The sequence below is a fragment of the Neltuma alba genome, unplaced genomic scaffold (assembly GCF_004799145.2).
Source record: "Neltuma alba isolate B1F8T4 unplaced genomic scaffold, ASM479914v2 tig00010674_pilon, whole genome shotgun sequence".
NCBI lineage: Eukaryota > Viridiplantae > Streptophyta > Magnoliopsida > Fabales > Fabaceae > Neltuma > Neltuma alba.
The window spans coordinates 2,837-21,069 of NW_021635516.1; the positions used below are offsets into that span (position 1 = coordinate 2,837).

The 18,233-nt window shown below is 33.5% G+C and overlaps 3 protein-coding genes across 3 annotated transcripts; all 3 read right to left on the reverse strand.

The window, feature by feature from the left end:
• Window positions 1-3,134: 3,134 nt before the first annotated feature.
• LOC114758212 (cytochrome P450 71D10-like) lies at window positions 3,135-4,979 on the reverse strand. Its single transcript, XM_028947236.1, has 3 exons — window positions 4,095-4,979; window positions 3,850-3,951; window positions 3,135-3,650 (listed from the first exon to the last, which is right to left on the reverse strand). Exons 1-3 carry the CDS (start codon window positions 4,977-4,979, stop codon window positions 3,135-3,137), a joined length of 1,503 nt encoding a protein of 500 aa, XP_028803069.1.
• A 1,667-nt stretch (window positions 4,980-6,646) lies between these two features.
• Window positions 6,647-10,611, reverse strand: LOC114758208 (cytochrome P450 71D10-like). Its single transcript, XM_028947233.1, has 5 exons — window positions 10,329-10,611; window positions 7,546-8,168; window positions 7,281-7,382; window positions 7,116-7,160; window positions 6,647-6,982 (listed from the first exon to the last, which is right to left on the reverse strand). Exons 1-5 carry the CDS (start codon window positions 10,609-10,611, stop codon window positions 6,647-6,649), a joined length of 1,389 nt encoding a protein of 462 aa, XP_028803066.1.
• A 1,929-nt stretch (window positions 10,612-12,540) lies between these two features.
• Window positions 12,541-15,653, reverse strand: LOC114758209 (tabersonine 16-hydroxylase 1-like). Its single transcript, XM_028947234.1, has 3 exons — window positions 14,883-15,653; window positions 14,672-14,773; window positions 12,541-12,612 (listed from the first exon to the last, which is right to left on the reverse strand). The coding sequence occupies exons 1-3, from the start codon at window positions 15,651-15,653 to the stop codon at window positions 12,541-12,543; spliced, it is 945 nt and encodes a 314-aa protein (XP_028803067.1).
• Window positions 15,654-18,233: the final 2,580 nt, after the last annotated feature.

Below are 18,233 nucleotides of genomic sequence, written 5' to 3' on the forward strand. Positions count from 1 at the left end.
GCATTAAAGAACTTTGTAAAGATCTGAAAAAAAAATAGTTGCTGGTTGCTGGAGTTTTGACAACCAGTGGTTGAAATGCTGCCAGAGCTTTGGTGATGACAACTCACTTGAACTTCTGCGGATGATCGCCAATGAGGGTGCTTGGTATAATTTCTTTAAAAAAATAAAGGGCAATATGGTTATTTTAGTAAATTTATAAATTCCAATTTAGTCACTTATACCTAAATTTGAATTTTTCTTATTTAAGTGGCTATTTGGGGACTTTGAAATGTCATCTTGGTCTGAATGCTTGTTGAATAAAGTTGCATTCGGACGATGCATACTTTCTTTTATTGAGAAAAATGCAAAGGAAAATAACCTATGAGTCATTGTTAATTCACACCAAATGAAAAGATGAACTTTTCAATCCCAATTTGAATCCTTAACCATTATTTTTAATGTTTTGTATCAATCGGGACTTAAAAGTATTCTTTAGCTTTAGTACAATCAATTCATTTTTCATGTGTTTATTGATATATAAATTGACTGATTTCTTAGATCAGAGTCCCTCTGCTGGTCAAAAAAAAAAAATCAGAGTCTCTCGCATTTTCAAAAGAATAGAATCATACATATATTGATTCATTCATTATGTTCATTTAATGATTCTTAAATAATTTTAATTTTATTTATGTCAAACAAAGTAAAGGATTGTTTGAAAACTTGTTCTTCGGGGCAAAAAGTGGAAAGTCAAATTAGTTAATATTTGTAAATGACTTAAAGTGTGGCAACGATATTCATTTATCGCACTTACTCTGCATATAGGGTGTAAAACAGAGCATCTAACTCACCAACAATACAAGTAAATTATTCTTCATTTTTTTCTTCTCTTGGTCCATATTTACAAGTTTGCTTTGCTTGCTGGATTGTTTTTGCGGGTTGCTAGACTGGCGTCCAGGCAGATTTATGCCGAGATTTCTCAGGTAATGAATTTTCCTTCCTCTTCATTTTTTTAATTCATTTCCTTCCTCTTCATTAATTATCGTTGCTAATGTTTTTTTTGGGCTTTAATATTGTTTGCGAATGATTGTAGGTGAAATAAGGGTATGCCAAATCACTTTGGACTTAAAACTAGACTGGAATAGTTAAGAAATAAACCTCCCAACAAATATACTTTTCAGGATTAGAATTTGTTTTCTCCTCCTTATAAGGATTAGGCAGTTATCACTTACCAACTCAACCAATAATTTGTTGATACTATGCTTCCACTTTAATGTGAGAATGAATAACTAAGTAAGAAAATTTAAATAAGGTTTTGGGGTAGACATAAATAAAACATAAGAAGAAAAGAAAATGATGAAATGAATGAAAAGAAGCTACCTCCTACGTTCCTCCAGGTAGACGACACTCCTAGGAGTGTGATTTGATTTTTGATGTTGTTTCAATCTCTTTCAGGGGTTATTTGGCTACGAATGCTTTTTAAGTTTTCTACCAGGGGCTGAACTTCTAGGAAAGTCACAGAACATTACCTTCCAAGTTCCAACTCAATTATTTATGCAAGCTGGGCTTGCAGCAACACAAATCAAAATCACAAACTAAAATTATAAAATTTTCTTTTCTTTCACATACCAAAAAAAGATGAAATCCATCACTATGAAGTGTGAGAGTTCTTAAGGGACTGACGAAACTAGGCTGAAATCAGGTTCTAATCTTTATGAGGAAAGGAGAGCGGAAACCAACAATGAGTAGTTGCAAGATGCCACAGCTAAATTCAAAATCTTTAACATTTACGAGTTCTTTAACCTTATTATATACTTATGTAGGATAAGCCTTGGGACGATGACAAACAAAAAGTTTGACGTGCTTTTAGAGTAACTGGTTTTTTTGGCCGTTGGCGCAAAAAAAAAAACTGATTTTTTTGTCAAATGCCACTTTAAAGTTAAAATAACTCTTTTTTAATTTCTGGTTTTTGCATTTTCTTCAAATTTAAAGCTTTTAAAATAAAGTTTTCAACTTATTATCTATAAAAGTTTATGTCAGGCTGACTTTTTTTTTTTGAAAAAAACAAAAGCTTATTTAAATATAAATCGCAGGCATCAATTGACTTTTACCTCATCTTCAATTCACAAAAGTCAATTGGGATAAAAATTACCTTTATCAATGTTAATCTAAATAAGACCTTTTGGTAACTTCACTGAAATACTCCCTGCATTTGACTCAAATCCACTTATATTTAGCTACAAGGCCAAGTTGCTTTTGAAAACGTACAAGGCATTCTTTGCTATTAATACCTAAGCTGGAGTTTGCAGCGAATACTCACCAAACAGTGGAGAACAATACAATCTTCTAAAATTTAAGAAAACCGAGGATCTTACTGATCAACAATACAAGTCAGTTATTCTTCAATTTTTCGCTCGGTCCCTGTATATATTTATACGCATACACATACATATATAATTTACATATACACACATTATAGAGACAAGCGATATTTGGGAATGCAAAAGGGTCATTTGAAAATATCAAGAAAAAAAAAGTTCGAATTTTCCGTTGATTTCTATAAACTACAGTAAAGCCATTTTATAACGCGGCCCACATGAATTTATTTGGCTTTTAAGAGATTGTCGTGTGGTGAGAATTGGACAAGCGGCCACCAATCTTATCCTTTTTGAGTCAATGAAAAAGGCGTCTGACAGTGATTAAAATATGGCTGAAATTTCAAACTAAAGCCACACTCAGCAACTCCCTCAATCACTACTCTTAACTAGTATAATCAATACTCCCCTACGCTTTAATTTTTTTTTTTAATATAAATGATACGATCAATGAAAAGAAGCTTCTCCTTATCTTCCCCTACGTGTTTAGAATGACAAAGCTGCTTGCACTGTGATTTGATCTTCTTGTTAATCCCTTTCAGGAGTTTCTCTTTATCTTTCGGGAAAGTCAAAGTGCGTGCTCCCTACTACGGAATTCTAACTAAATATTGATAATATAAACTTCACAAGATGGAAATAGACCAAAACGAGAAAACAAAGTTCTCCCATATATAATTAAGAGAAAATTAGAGATAAATCCCTCATTAAAAATTTAATTAGGAAATAGGATCTAAAATCGGACGAGACATCATTATTCGCGGAATAAATATGTGCACTATAAACTCAAGAGGAATAGCCGATAGGAGCTAAAATGAGATTATTTTTCTTCCGTACGAAGCCACCAAACGACTCATCCATATCCAATTCCTCAGGCCTCATCCCCTTCGGTAGTTTCCAATCAAAATGATAAAGTAAATTGGAAAGTAACAATTCTAAAATAGGCATTGCAAATGTGGATCCGGGACATGTTCTTCTTCCGGCACCAAATGGGATATACTCAAAGTTCGAACCTTTGAAGTTGTAGTCAACCATCGTATTGAGAAACCTCTTTGGTTCAAACGTCTCTGGATCATTCCAATTCTTGGGATCTCTTCCGATGGCCCAAGCATTAATGATAATCTTTGTCCTAGGAGGTATCACATATCCATTAATTTCACAACTCTCACTATTTTCTCTTGGAACCAACAATGCTAATGGTGAACGTAGCCTTAGAGTTTCTTTGATGACAGCATTTAAATATTTCAATTGGTGAAGATTTGATTCATCTACATATCCTTTGCTTCCATAGACTCTTCTTACCTATTGTAGAATCAATAATAATTTTCAAGTATAAGTCAACTCGATAGTTTCAAATTTATAAATCAATATGAATAAATGAATTAAATAAAATATCATATATAGATACTATAAGATTAATATATACTGTATTTATAGATACACACAACCCACAAAATTATGATATCACAACATTCAAAATTCTAGCTAATTTTATCTATACCTCTTCTTGTGCCTCTTTCATAACCTTTGGGTTTCTGAGTAATTCTGACATCGCCCATTCTGTTGTGGTTGCTGTTGTTTGAGTTCCAGCAAAGAAAATATCCTGAAAATGGAATTCATGCAATTGATTAGAGGAATGTGTGTGTGCATTTTGAGTATCAAAATAAATTACAAATTATGTTACATTCAATATGAAAAAGTGCATCAGGCCAAAAAAGAATATGATGAGTGCATACGAAGACTAACTTTAAGAACAGCTTTAACGTTGTCAAGAGAAAAGGGGGTGTCAAAGTCATTATCCTTTTGAATCGTGAGAAGAATATCGACAAGATCTTCCTCTGCCTCTCCAACATTGTTTCTTTTCTTTTCTCTGTGGTCTCTGATGATGTCATCAAACACCTTATCTCCCTCTTTGTGCAACTTCATGATTCGAGCTCTCGTCCCAGTGATGACACTGATAAATTTCAGCGACGGATACAAATCAGAAATTGATAACCCAGAGCTTAACTTTATCGTTTGCTCCATAATTTCCAACATCTGTTCTACGTTCTGTGTCTTTGTCCCAAAGGCTGTTCTCGCAACTACGGAATTCGTGAGCGTGGAGATTTTTCTACTAAGGTTTATGAAAGAGCCTTCATGTTCAGCAATATTGCTTACAAGTGCTGATATCTCCTCTTCCCTAATCCTTCTGAATGACTGAACCCTCTTTGCTGAGAAAATCTCTAAAGTACAGATCTTTCGAAGTTGCCTCCAATAGTTTCCATATGGGGAAAAGATGATGTCTGTGCTATTGTAGGCAAAGATATCAGAGGCGAGAATTCTGGGTCTGTTAACAAAGATCTGATCATGGGTCTTCATTATTTCTTTGGCATATTCAGGTGAAGACACTATGATATGAGAAATTTGTCCAAGTTTAAGGTGCATGAATGGACCATACTTGTTTGCAAGATTTGCGAGAGAACGATGAGGTAGTGACCCAATGAGCTGGTGCATATTTCCTATGAGAGGTAATTTCCATGGCCCTGGAGGTAGGGTTTTGATGGATTTTGCGGAAGAAGATAGCTTGTGGATGACAAAGAAAAAGCAGAAGAAAGTGAAGAAGATGATGGAATATGGGATCTGCATCTCCATATTGAAAGAATGGTAGTGTGAGATTTTGAGCTGTTAAGCCCGCCTTTTATAGGCAAGAATTGTAATTTAAAATTCCTAACTAATCCTTTTTAGAGGCAAGAACTGTATTTTAAAATTTCTAAATCGTCGACTTCATGATTTTTTCCCCCTTTACTTTTCGTTTGACGTATATTTTGTGCCGCCTGACTTCGCCACCGTTTCAAACAAGGTTTATTTGAAGTTTTATATTATAATGTTGTCACTTGTTAGTTAACGAAGAAAGATTCCCACAAATTAAGGTCCATGCAGGGAAGGGGCTGCGGAAGGGAGATGGAGAGAAGCCGCCCCTCCAGAAGTAAATGATCCTCATTAGTCAAGTTTTTACTGTTTTGATGAAATTTAAATTTAAATTTTTTTAATATGTAATTTTCTTGATGATAAATTTTATGTACTCCTCCAGAGTCGTATTTATATTATTGATGGGATAAAGAATATACACTCTAATTAATATTGGTTTGTAGCGGAAATTCCTTTCTTAGAAATTACAACTTTAATTTGATACAAAAATGCAAAATTAACAATAAGCCACTATACATTTTTTTTTTTGGCCAACTAACAAGCCACTATATATGGACTCTCTCTCTCCCCCCCTCTGAAGGAGAGACTTTTTGTAAGAAATAAATGAGAGTCTTTTGAGATTTATTGCGCTGCTCTCTTTTATGAATAAATTAGTAAGAAAAGCATTTTACAAAAAAAAAAAAAGGATTAAAAAAGCAGCTAGTTTATCATTTTACACCAAAAAAATTCAAAGCAAAACCATTTTTATTCATTTCTGGCTTCCACAACGTCGATTCAACGGTAACTAAAATTTAAGTAAAAATGCATAAATATTTGTTGTCATTAATTGATTTAAAATCTTTAGTTATCAACTTTGACATTTTTTCCCCACCAATCCCAACATGCATACCTTTGAATAACAGTACATCGGCAATGTGGGTGGGTACCATAACCCTGGTCGATTTAAATCACTGACCCTTGATTTAAAATTAAAGGCCAATAGTGTAGTGTCTGATTTCAAATCAAAATATTAAAATAAATAAATTATATTATAATTAATTATCTGTAGATTAAGTTAACGAATCTTTAATTTGTGGGTCTCATTGCTTAATCAACACCCATGGCATCTTGTTGAATTTGTTTTTAGATTATATAACACACACGTACATATTGTGATATTTGAATCAAAAGAAATATAGTTAGACTTTTCTATACGAACGAAAGACGTGGGTTACCTTTGAATTATATTCAATCAATCTTGTTGAATCACATTTTAAATATTGCGTAATGTTATGGAGTAGAAATAGTTACAAAAGTTTGAATGTATTATTGAGTCAAAAAATAGCTACAAAATTTTAAACCTTTATTTTATTAATTTAATGTAAGGTAATATCACAGAGACTTGGAGAGAACTAATAATAAGAAACAAACAAATCGTTTACGCAATTTGAAGGTTTATTTTGCTGCTCTCTTTTCTGAAATGAAAAAGCATCTAGTTTATAATTCTCCACCAAAAAAAAAAATTCAATACAAAACGATCTTTTTAATTTATTTCTGGCTTCAACAACACGCATTTAAAGATATCTAAAACCAGCTAATTAAAACAGTATTCAGGTACTAAACACATAAACTCAAGGGGAATAGCCAATAGGAACTAAAATCAGATCATTTTGTCTTCTTACTGCGGCACCAAATGGCTGGTCCATGTCCAATTCCTTAAACTTCATGCCGTTTGGTAGTTTCCAGTTAAAATGGCAAAGTAAATTGGAAAGTAACAACTCTAAAATAGATGTCGCAAATGTTGATCCAGGACATATTCTTCTTCCAGCACCAAATGGAATATAGTCAAAGTTTGAAACTTTGAAGTTGTATTCAACCATTGTATCAAGAATTCTCTTTGGTTCAAACTTCTCTGGGTCAGTCCAATCCTTGGAATCTCTTCCAATGGTCCAAGCATTAATGATAATCTGTCTTAGGAGGTATCACATATCCATTAATTTCGCAACTCTCATAATTTTCTCTTGGAGCTAACAATGGCCCAGGTGAATGAAACCTTAGGGTTTCTTTAATGACAGCACTTAAATATTTTAGTTGATGAACCTCTGATTCATCTACATATCCTTTGCCTCCATAAATTCTTCTTACCTAATATAGAGCCAAAAAAAATTACTCATGTGCAAGTCAACTCAGTAATTTCAAATTTATAAATTAATGTAAAAAAAAATAATTATGATACAATATTCAAAATTCTAATTGTATCTATACCTCTTCTTGTGCCTCTTTCATAGCCTTTGGGTTTTTGAGCAATTCTGACATCGCCCAATCTGCTGTAGATGCCGTTGAGTCAGTTCCACCAAACATGACGTCCTGAAAAAGGAATTCACACAATTGATTAGAGGAATTGATGAGTGTGTGCACTTGTGCATTTTGTGTATAAAATCACAAATTATCTGACATTTATTAATATATGATAAAGTGCCTATGAAAACTAACTTTCGGAACAGCTTTAATGTTGTCAAGAGATAAGAACATCAAAAAGATCATCCTCCGCATCTCCAACGTTATTTCTATCCTTTTCTTTGTGGTCTCCAATGATGTCATCTTCACCTTGTCTCCTTTTTTGCAACTTCATCATTCGAGCTCTCGTGCCAGTGATGACACTGATAAATTTCAGCGATGGATATAAATCACAAATAGATAACCCAGAACTCATTTTTATCGATTTGTCCATATTTTCCAAGATGTGTTCTACATTCTTTGTCTTTTTCCCAAAGGCCGTTCTAGCAATTATCGAATTCGTGATAGTGAATATTTTTCTACTAAGGTTTATTATGAAAGAGCCTTCATGTTCAGCGATGTTCCTTACAAGTTCTATTGCCTCCTCTTCCCTAATCCTTCTGAATGATTGAACCCTCTTTGCTGAAAAAATCTCTAAAGTACCAATCTTTGGAAGTTGCCTCCAATAGTTTCCACATGGGGAAAACAAGATGTCTGTGCTGTTGTAGGCAATGATATCAGAGGCAAGAGTTCTGGGTCTGTTTGCGAAGATCTGACCATGGGTCTTCATTATTTCTTTGGCATATTCAGGTGAAGACACTATGATATGAGAAACCTGTCCAAGTTGAAGATGCATGAAGGGTCCATACTTGTTTGCTAGATATGTAAGAGTACGATGAGGTAGTGAGCCAATGAGTTAGTGAAGATTTCCTATAAGAGGTAATTTCCATGGCCCTGGAGGCAAGGTTTTCATCGGTTTTGTGGAAGAAGATAGCTTGTGGACGACAAAGAAAGAGCAGAAGAAAGTGAAGAAGATGATAGAATATTTGATCTGTATCTCCATATGATCGTTCGTATATTGAAAGAATGATGGCTTACTTCAAGTCAAGTTCGAGGTTTTATGTTTTCAAGCTACGCCTTTTATAGGCATGAACTGTAATTTATTTTGCAAGCAGCCCTCTCTTTTTTGACGTAAATTTCATGCCCCATTGACTTGCTACAGTTGAAATAAAGTACTTATTGATATGAAATTTATATTAATAATTCCAGAATGTCTCCATCATAGTCAGTCGGATAAAAAGCTGCCAAGTGCTTCATATGAAAAAGAAGTATGTTATTTATTGACAATCATTTCAGATCACAATTATAAAAAATAAAAATTATATTAAAATTAATTAATTTATCTGTCGTGCGCTTTATGTGGCTTTTAAATCATAAACGCCAATTATAAATCCCTAGTGAAAGGCGACTATTGACGGTGGCTAATATGGTGGTCCCTTTTTTGTTTTTGGTGACATAGTGGTCCAGTGTTTTTTGGACCAAATATAGTGGTCCAGTTTGAAATAAAAAATTTCGGCCATTTTCATTAAAATATCAAACAATTCATCCCCACAAGCAAGTAAACCTAATTAATTTTATACCCTCTAATCTTTAATATAAGAATTATTCAACTAATTTGAGTATATAAGTATTATTACTCTCTTCTCTTACAAAATAACCTCACTTCACTTGACTTATAAACAACCAAAATTTTCCTTTTTGGTGGCCCAGAGTATCCTCCCGCCCGAACAGTAAGAGACTAATCTCTCGGGGTACTATCAAGCGCCGTAGCGGAGAATTGAGTATTATTACTCTCTTCTTTTACAACAGAATGTCCTAGTATTAGGCTAGTGAATAGATCTAAGAAGAAAGGAGGATTTCCCGTGGACGACAATGACTAGTTGGAGGCATATATGGTTGGAATCTAACAATTTTCCTCCTATCTTTCACACATCCCTAAAAGATTCTGACCTGCAAAAAACATTCTGTCCTCCTTTTGTGAAAATTTTTTGGGTGGGCTAATGAGTTTGGTCTTTGTTGTGAATAATGGATTTTTAATATATATGGGAATTCACTCATCACTATAATTTAGATCTCTGGCCTCTGTTTCCTTGGCAGAGCGATATTGTGCAGCAAGCTATGGCGGAGTCAACTCTGTTCTGATTCCTAAAACCAATTTAGTGTACTCTGTATTGCGAAATTCAGTTATGTGTTATTTATGAATTCTTTTAATATAAAAAAGTATTAAAAAAAACACTACTGCAAATAAGGTCATTTTGATTGCTCATTTTCGTCTGTTTTGAAAAACAGAAGAATATGGGCCTTCAAACGAGTATACTCGTATGTTCCTCACAACAGACGAGTATGAGAGAATATACTCGTTTGTTATGTTGTAACAGACGAGTATGGGCTCCCATACTCGTCTATCATGATGAACAGACGAGTGTGAGCTCCCCATACTCCTTTGTTTCTCTTAGAAACAGATGAATAGCATCTTTTTTATTCAAATTTCATCTTTGTTGTGCACAGATTTGAACGTACTCTGGAAGTACGCCTTCTCCTTTCTTCTTTGTGTGCAGCGAGCTCTTTCTCTTCCTTCTTTAGATTTTTACTTCTCCTTTTTAGTGCCGATGCTGACGATTAAATCTATTTTCTCCCTCTCTAGCTAGTAGCTTGTCGTCTTCTTCTATCTCTCTCTCTTCCCTCTTCTTTTTCTCCCTCTCTTCCCCATTCTTCATCCATTTCATCCCACAACCAGGAGCAACATTTTCTTCCACAGAAGTCACCATTCAATCTCGTCCACCTTAAGCCTGTTCACAACGCAAGGCAAGTGGCATGGGCGTGTGTCTTTTATATTATGTGAGTTTTTGGATGTTGAAAGGAATTAATGTAACTATGTGTAGGTGTGTATGTGATAACCTCTTAAAATTCCTACTTATTCAACTTGTTTTAGCGCTCTTTTGTTTGGTTTGGAAGTCAATTTTGTAAGAAAAAAACCTGAAGCGAGTAAGGAATAGAGACTAGAAGTAGAGAGGCTGAAAAGAGACCAACTGCTGCGGCACATGGGAACAAACACCATGGCGGCTTTAATAGAGAGGAAGGAGTACACTTCTATGTGAGGTGCCGCGGCTCCTGACCATATTCGTCGCAGCGCCCAAGCTATCCCAAAAGAGCCCTTGTTCAGTGTAATCCGCTGCAGCCTATGATCACACACGCTGTGGCACCAAAGCTTCTTCCAAGAAAGCCATCTTGTGTAATCCGCAGTGGTGGATGACAACATACGCCACGGCGCCTGACCCCTCGCAGTTGTGCATTTTATGATATAACTTAAAAATTAGGACATATACAGGGGGAGACTCGGGTTTTTCTAGACACACTTCGACTTTAGGGCGATTTTGGAGGCTTGCTCTGCTAGGGTTTGGAGCTTTGGAAGCTTGGAATCTTTGGGCTTGACGCTAGAATAGATTTGAAGCTTTTTACTCGATTTTTCTGGGTTCCCTTGTTCTTCCCTTATTGTTTTGTAATGGCTAATAGCTATTCTTATAGTTGTGGCTTCTTACTAAGCATGTATAGCTAAATTAGTTTTTCTAGGGTTATTTTGATCTATTTTATGGATTGAGACTTGGTTTTACTATCTCTTGAGTATTAATGATAATGTTCAGTTGTTTTTACCTTGTGCTTAATGCTTCCTTGTGACTAGCCATCATTTGGATTGATTGTTTGATTAGTTTAAACTTGAAATAGTTAAATTAATCTATGAACATTGGTAAAAACGTGCTAGTCTAAAAATTTAATAGAGTAAATAGACAGTTTGTTGATAGAAAGAGATGTATCTGTTAACCTAGCATAGACTAAATTGGTTTTGGTTTTCAAAGTGCAACCTTTTCAAACAAATACAAGAGATTGCTATGTTTTATTGTGATTACAAACATTTGGTTTTGACTTGAGAAAGCTTAATCAATTCTGCAAACCCTAGTTAATTGAACTTATTGTTAATTACTACTTGAGAAGTAATTAATCCAGTTTTATGAAATATTTTAGTGAAGAATAACCTAGTACCTTAATTGTTTCAAAGTCAAGTTGCTTTTATATTGCCTTAAATCATTGTTTTCCTAATTTCATTTCACAAACTCTTCTACAACATTTGTCTCACTTAACCTAATCAAAAACAATTATGATTTTTAACTCATCTAGCCTTAGTCTCTGAGGAATGATACTTTTTATATTATTTGCGACCCATCCACTTGCGGTTTAGCTAATCGGCAAACAGTATGTTTTCTATTAAAATTGATTGTTGGTAGTAATTGCACTTCGGAATTATTCAACATTGATTGGGTAACATTTTGATGATTAAAAAGCTTGCCAAACTTGTTTAAACCTCAATGCACATAAGGTGTTTGTGAAAATATCTAAGAGAGCAATTTGATTGGAATGTAATAGCTAATTAAGTATTTTCAATGTTTAATCTTTACATTGAATTTTAGAAAGCTTTAGATGCTATTTAAACATGTGTGTGTGTGTATAACTTTATTTTTATTACATTGTAGGTAGATTGTGTTGGGAGAAGTGTGCTTCAACTTATATTGGAAAGCTTGAGTTGAATATTGCAATCATCCTAATTAATATTGCAAGTAAGCTTGAAATTGAGTTTTTGGTTCGGATGCTAGCTTTAGTTCTTATTGCTTAACCAAGTTAGGATGTCATTAGATTTTTTGGTTTTAAAACTTTCTTCTGTTATATGACTAACTTATGATATTTAGTTGTTTTTGCTTAACTAAGTTAAGTAATTAGGATGTTATTTGTTTTAAATGTTTTGACCCTTAAAATTATGGATTGACTGGATTCTATTTATATGTAAAACATGTCATTTGGTTGTGCTAAATTACTGTTATTATTTGCTATAATCTATTTTAGTTCTGCTCTATGTATGCTTTTATAATTGCAAGTTAAATAAAAACTAGCAACATGGAAATTTTTATCTTTTTTTCAGGAAAAAAATGCATATTCGTCTGTTGCATGCCTATATTTGTTTGTTTCATAATAGATGAATGTATGAATGCCAATATTTGTCTGTTTTAAAACAAACAAATATATAATTACTATCTATGTCTCCTCTATCAACTTCTCTCTGAAAACATATGAGAAAAGGCCTTCAAAACAAACAAAAATAACATATTTTGTAGAAGTAAAATGACAATATTAAGCATAGTTATAAAATTAGAAATTTATAGGCCTTTTCTCTTCTATCTGATGATAAGGTTTTAATGTTGTTTCTGTGTATCTGCAAATAAGGGAAAGGAAAACAAGATGATTTAGCCCAAACACCACTTTGCTAGTAATAAATTAAGGTACTAGGGTAAACCCAATTATCACTAAAACGATATAATTTAATTAAATCTTATAAAATTAGACATATGTAATTCTAAAAAGTAATATTTAAATAAAAAACTTAATCCACGAGTAAATGAAAGATTTATGTATAAATCACAAGAAAATCTAATAAAATAGAATTATTAAAATATGAATCTAATGGGCTATTATTTTGAAACTCAACATGGTATCATTTCAAACTAAGCAATGCAAAGGAAAAAATATAAAAGTCCAACCCAATAAACTCGTACCCAAAGCTCATGATCGGACAACCAAAAAGTCCAAAAGAGTAGTTTATTCATTTAATAGTTTGACCCACCGACTTAATTGAGTTAGAGTTTTAATACCATGTGATAAGGATATATAGTACTAAGGAGAATAGCCAATAGGAATTACAATTAAATCCTTTTTCCTTCCTACTGAGGCCCCAAATGACTCATCCGTATCTAACTCCTCAGGCTTCATCCCGTTTGCAAGTTTCCAATTAAAATGGTAAAGCAAATTGGAAAGCAACAACTCTAAAACAGGTATAGCAAACACTACAAAAAAACAGACTTTAGGCGACGACTTTCGACAGCGATAAAAAAAGTCACTGCTGAAAGTCCACTTTCAGCGACGACACCAAAAAGTCGCTGCTGAAACTAAGACTTTCAGCGGCGACTAAAATAGTCGCCACTGAAAGTTCGCCATTGAAACCAAGACTTTCGACGACGACAAAAGTGTCGCCGCCGAAAGTGGACCTTCAGCAGCGACTTTTTTTGTGGCCGCCGAAAATGGACTTTTAGCAGCGACTCTTTTAGTCGCCGCCGAAAGTGGACCTTCAACGGCGACTCTTTTTGTCGCCGTGGAAAGTGGACTTTCAGAGGCGACTTTTTTTGTCACCGCTGAAAGTATAATATAATAATATATATTTTATTTTACAATATTAATAAACAAATTCAATCTGGCTCAGCAGCAAGAAGGTTGGACACGAAAGGAGGCGGTCACGAGTTCAAACCTGGAAGAAAACACATTTAAGGTGAAAATATTTGGACGATGAAGTGGCGAGGAGGAGTGATGTGGCAATGACGTAGAGGTGGCTAGTGATGATGTGGCGGTCGGCAGCGATGATGTGGAGGTCGATGGTGATGACGTGGAGGTCGACGGTGATGATGTGGCGGCCGGAGACGATGACGTGGCATTGGTAAAGCCAATTCTTCTTAGGCATTACTTTCAGCGGCGACAAAAAAGTCGCCGCAGAAAACACTTTCGTCGCCGCCGAAACTTCTAAAAGTCACGGCTGAAAGTATCTTTTAGCGGCGACCTTTTTAGTCGCCACTGAAAGTTTTCAGCCACGGCTGCTACGGCAACGACTTTTCAGCGGCGACTTGTCGTCGCAAAAAACTTTCGGCGGCGACTTTTTGTAGCTGAAAGTCATTTTTTTGTAGTGAAATGTAATTCCAGGACATATTCTTCTCCCAGCACCAAACGCCTTAGAGTTTCTTTTATGACAGCAGCTAAATATTTAAATTGGTGAAGTTCTGATTCATCTACATATCCATTGCCTCCATAAACTCTTCTTACCTAATATAAAGCCAATAATAATTATCATATATAAGTCAAATCAATAATTTCAATTTTATAATCAATTTCAACAAATAAATAATGGCCTTTTTGTTGGATATTAAAAATAAGTGATTGATTTTCAATCTATTTTAGATTTTATGAAAAATTGACGTTACTTTTTGTTTGGTCATTATGTGACTTATTGTTTTTTATTCTGATTATTTTCAAAATTCAAATAAAAATAATCAAATAAAAGTGTTTTTAACCCTTTAACGTTTGGTCAATGATTTTCTTTTTAAAAAAAAAATCTAAAACGAGCGGCCGTAAATGACTTGGGGTTTAGTAAGAATCATATTTAATACACACACAAACACAACTCACGAAATTGTAAGAGAGTATTTTCAAAGTTTTTGTTGTACCTATACCTCTATCTGTGCCTCTTTCATAGCCTCCGGGTTTTTGAGCAATTCTGACATTGCCCGTTTTGTTGTAGTTGCTGTTGTTTCAGTTCCAGCAAATAAAACATCCTGAAAAAGGAATTCAAACAATTGCTTAGAGAGACGTGTATGCGGATGTGTTTATGTACGAAGTTACAAATTTATAACATTTATAGGATTAAAGTGCACACGAACTAACTTTAAGAACTGCTTTAATGTTTTCGAAAGATAACGGGATCTCAAAGTCATTATCCTTTTGAATCCTGAGAAGAACATCAACCAGATCCTCCTCGTACTCTCCATCATTGTTCCTTTTCTTTTCTATGTGTTCCCTGATGATATCATCGAACACTCTATCACCATCTTTCTGCGCTTTCATAATTCGAGCTCTCATCCCAGTGACAACACTAATAAGTTTCAGTGAAGGATAAAAATCGGAAATTGATAAGCCAGAACTTAGCTCTGTCACATCTTGCAGATTATGTAGGATATATTCTACATTATCTGTCTTTTTGCCAAAGGCTGCTCTTGCTACTATAGAATTTGTGAGTGCGAAGATATTTTTGCTAAGGTTTATGGCAAAACCTTCATGCTCACAGATGTTCCTCAAAAGTGCCGATACCTCCTCTTCCTTTATTCTTCTAAAAATTTGAACCCTCTTCGGTGAGAAAAGCTCTAATAGGCAAATCTTTCGAAGTTGCCTCCAATAATTTCCATATGGAGAGAAGACAATATCTGTACTAATGTAAGAAAAGACGTCAGTGGCAAGACTTTTTGGCCTATTTGCAAAGACCCGATCATGTGTCTTCAATATTTCTTTGGCATATTCAGGTGAAGACACTATGAGATGAGAAACCTGTCCAAGTTGAAGATGCGCGAAGGGCCCGTACTTGTTTGCAAGATTTGTGAGAGAACGATGACGTAGTGAGCCAGCAAGTTGGCGGGGGTTTCCGATAAAAGGAAATTCCATGGTCCTGGAGGTAGTGTTTTGGTGGGTTTCTTGGAAGAAGAGAGCATCCAGATTAGAAAGAAGAAGCAGGACAAAGTGAAGATGATGGAATATAGAATCTGTATCTCCATATTGGAAGAATTTTAGTTAAAGATGAGTGTGAGGTTTTACATTGTGAAATAATGCCTTTTACATGAGAAGACACTCTTTCCCGTCCTTTCGGGCCGATGTATATTATCACAATTTACTCTACCTCCAATTGTTAATATAAAATCCAGTGGACTAATTTAAGAAGATTAAGAAAGTTAAATAAATTATTTTAAAGTACTATCTTCGGTCTTTAATATAAAAGCTAACTAACTAATTTGAGTGGATCAACAAAATTAGTTATGTTAGTTATTTATAATAAATAGGTGTGTCTCACTTAAAATATCCTTACTAATCAAATGTCATTTAATTAAATATTTAACATGTGCAACTATTATAAAGATTATCTCGGAAAAAATAAATAAATATAGAGACAAAAATAGATTGAGGTCTTATATTTAATATCAAATTAAAAGTCAAACTAGTTCTTATATTAAGGACGGGAGGTAATATATATTTATCATTTTTTCCAAACTAATTTACTTGGCTTCAAAAATAGTTATTATCTTTTCTTAATATAAAGCCCAGCTTGTTAGTTTGAAAAAATTACATAAATTAAATAAATTACTTTAAAATATTATATTTATCTTTTTTCTCCAAACTAATTTACCCGATTATAAAATTTTAAAGTCTTATATTTATTGTGTTTCTCCAAATTAATTTGCTCGGTTTATAAATGTTATATAATCTAATTATATGCATAGGTATTTTAGAGAGATCACATATCTTATAATATAATTAAGTAATTTTTAAACTTCTTATTTTTTTTCAAATTAATTAACTATGTCTTATATATTAAGTCACTTATAGACTTTATGATTTATCCTTCATTTATTTATATTTTTGTTTTAACGTATATCTCACGCCGCTGACAACTTGCCCGTATATGTTACGCTTTCGGCAAGTTGTAAAATTCCACAAATGTCGTTATATCCTTTTTTTTTTTTTTTTTGGGGGGGTGTTCAAAGTCGTTATATCCTTTTATTGTTGGTGTGTAAAATAAAGACAGACTTTATGAGGTGGTGAGCCATCAAGTTGGTGTAGGTTTCCGATGAGATGTAATTTCCATGGCCCTGCAGGTAGAGTTTTGGGGGTTTCTTGGAAGAAGATAGGACAGATCAGAAAGAAGAAGCAGGTGTATGAGATACGCATTCCCATACTTGCGTATGTATTGAAGCTGAAGGGAGTGATAATTAGATATGTTTAAATAGAAATCAATGGAAGAAGATAGGTTACAGATCAGAAAGAAGAAGCAGGTGTATGAGATACGCATTCCCATACTTGCGTATGTATTGAAGCTGAAGGAGTGATAATTAGATATGTTTAAATAGAAATCAAACCATGATTTTAAAAAGTGATTTTATAATATACAAATATATAAAAGAGTTTTATCAACTTACCTGAAAATATTTTAAAAATTACTCCCTCCATTCCTTATTATAAGAGACGAATAACCGAATTACGTTGATTAAAAAAACAGTTAAATTAGTTAAGAACAATCAATGTGTAAAAAGTATAATCTTTTTTCCAAAAATGCCCTCATTAATAAGAGAGAGAGTATGAGAGAGAACAATTAAATTATTAAAAGAAAGAGAAGTGGGAAGGAAAGAGAGTGTGAGTTGGAAACAATAAATATGGGTAAAATAAAATCAACACAAAAAAGTAGAGACAACTTTTAAGTGTCTCTTATATATAGGAACATACCATAAACATCAAATGTCTCTTATAATAAGGAACGGAGGGAGTACTTTTTAATTAATCTTACCAAACACTCCCTCCAGGCGCAGGCTTCTGTGTTGTCAAGCCAAGTCATGCCTTCTGTCCTCAATAATTGAGGCGTGATTTCTTTATTTTTGTTTAAATTTCATTACATATTTATCTGCCATTCACTTTCTAAGTTTAACTATTAAAAAAAGATTTTTTTTTATATTCATATATGTTATGTCATATTCACAATACAAAATTCCACAAATGTCAACATTGTCTGCTGTGACTAGGTTTGTAGTTGAAATTCATGTGTTAGAAATTATAGCTTTGATGCAAAGACAAAATTACATTAATTAATTACATCCCTCAAGGCCAGTCGGATTATCATTGAGGGGATGTTTGGTTGAAAACTAAATTATAGTTCTAAAAATAATTTTATGACATACACTGTCAACGTATGTAAAAGAAATTTATTTCAACTTACGAGAAAATAATTTTTTAAATGATTTTGAGATGTCCCAAACACTCCAATTGGGTTACTGTTGTGATGAAAGTTGTTTCATTGTCGTCAAAAATATGATTGATGATTCAGATTAAATTTTTTTAATATGTAATTTTTAATAATGAATTTATTTCTTAGAAGTGATAATCATAAAATTCCTTATTTTAAATTATATATCTATTAAAATAAATATATATTATATAAATATATTTAAATTAATATTACCTTTGGTCTTAAAATTAGAA

Coding starts and splice junctions, on each gene's coding strand:
- LOC114758212 (XM_028947236.1), bottom strand. CDS start 4,979: ATGGAGATGCAGATCCCATATTCCATCATCTTCTTCACTTTCTTCTGC. Junction 3,952..4,094: donor ACGTTAAAGCTGTTCTTAAA/GTTAGTCTTCGT, acceptor TTCCATTTTCAG/GATATTTTCTTTGCTGGAAC. Junction 3,651..3,849: donor TGAAAGAGGCACAAGAAGAG/GTATAGATAAAA, acceptor ATTCTACAATAG/GTAAGAAGAGTCTATGGAAG.
- LOC114758209 (XM_028947234.1), bottom strand. CDS start 15,653: ATGGAATTTCCTTTTATCGGAAACCCCCGCCAACTTGCTGGCTCACTA. Junction 14,774..14,882: donor ACATTAAAGCAGTTCTTAAA/GTTAGTTCGTGT, acceptor TTCCTTTTTCAG/GATGTTTTATTTGCTGGAAC. Junction 12,613..14,671: donor TGAAAGAGGCACAGATAGAG/GTATAGGTACAA, acceptor CCTTATTTGCAG/ATACACAGAAACAACATTAA.
- LOC114758208 (XM_028947233.1), bottom strand. CDS start 10,611: ATGTTGTCATCCACCACTGCGGATTACACAAGATGGCTTTCTTGGAAG. Junction 8,169..10,328: donor CTATTCCTTACTCGCTTCAG/GTTTTTTTCTTA, acceptor TTACATATCTAG/CAAACAAGTATGGACCCTTC. Junction 7,383..7,545: donor CGGAGGATGATCTTTTTGAT/GTTCTTATCTCT, acceptor TTCCTTTTTCAG/GACGTCATGTTTGGTGGAAC.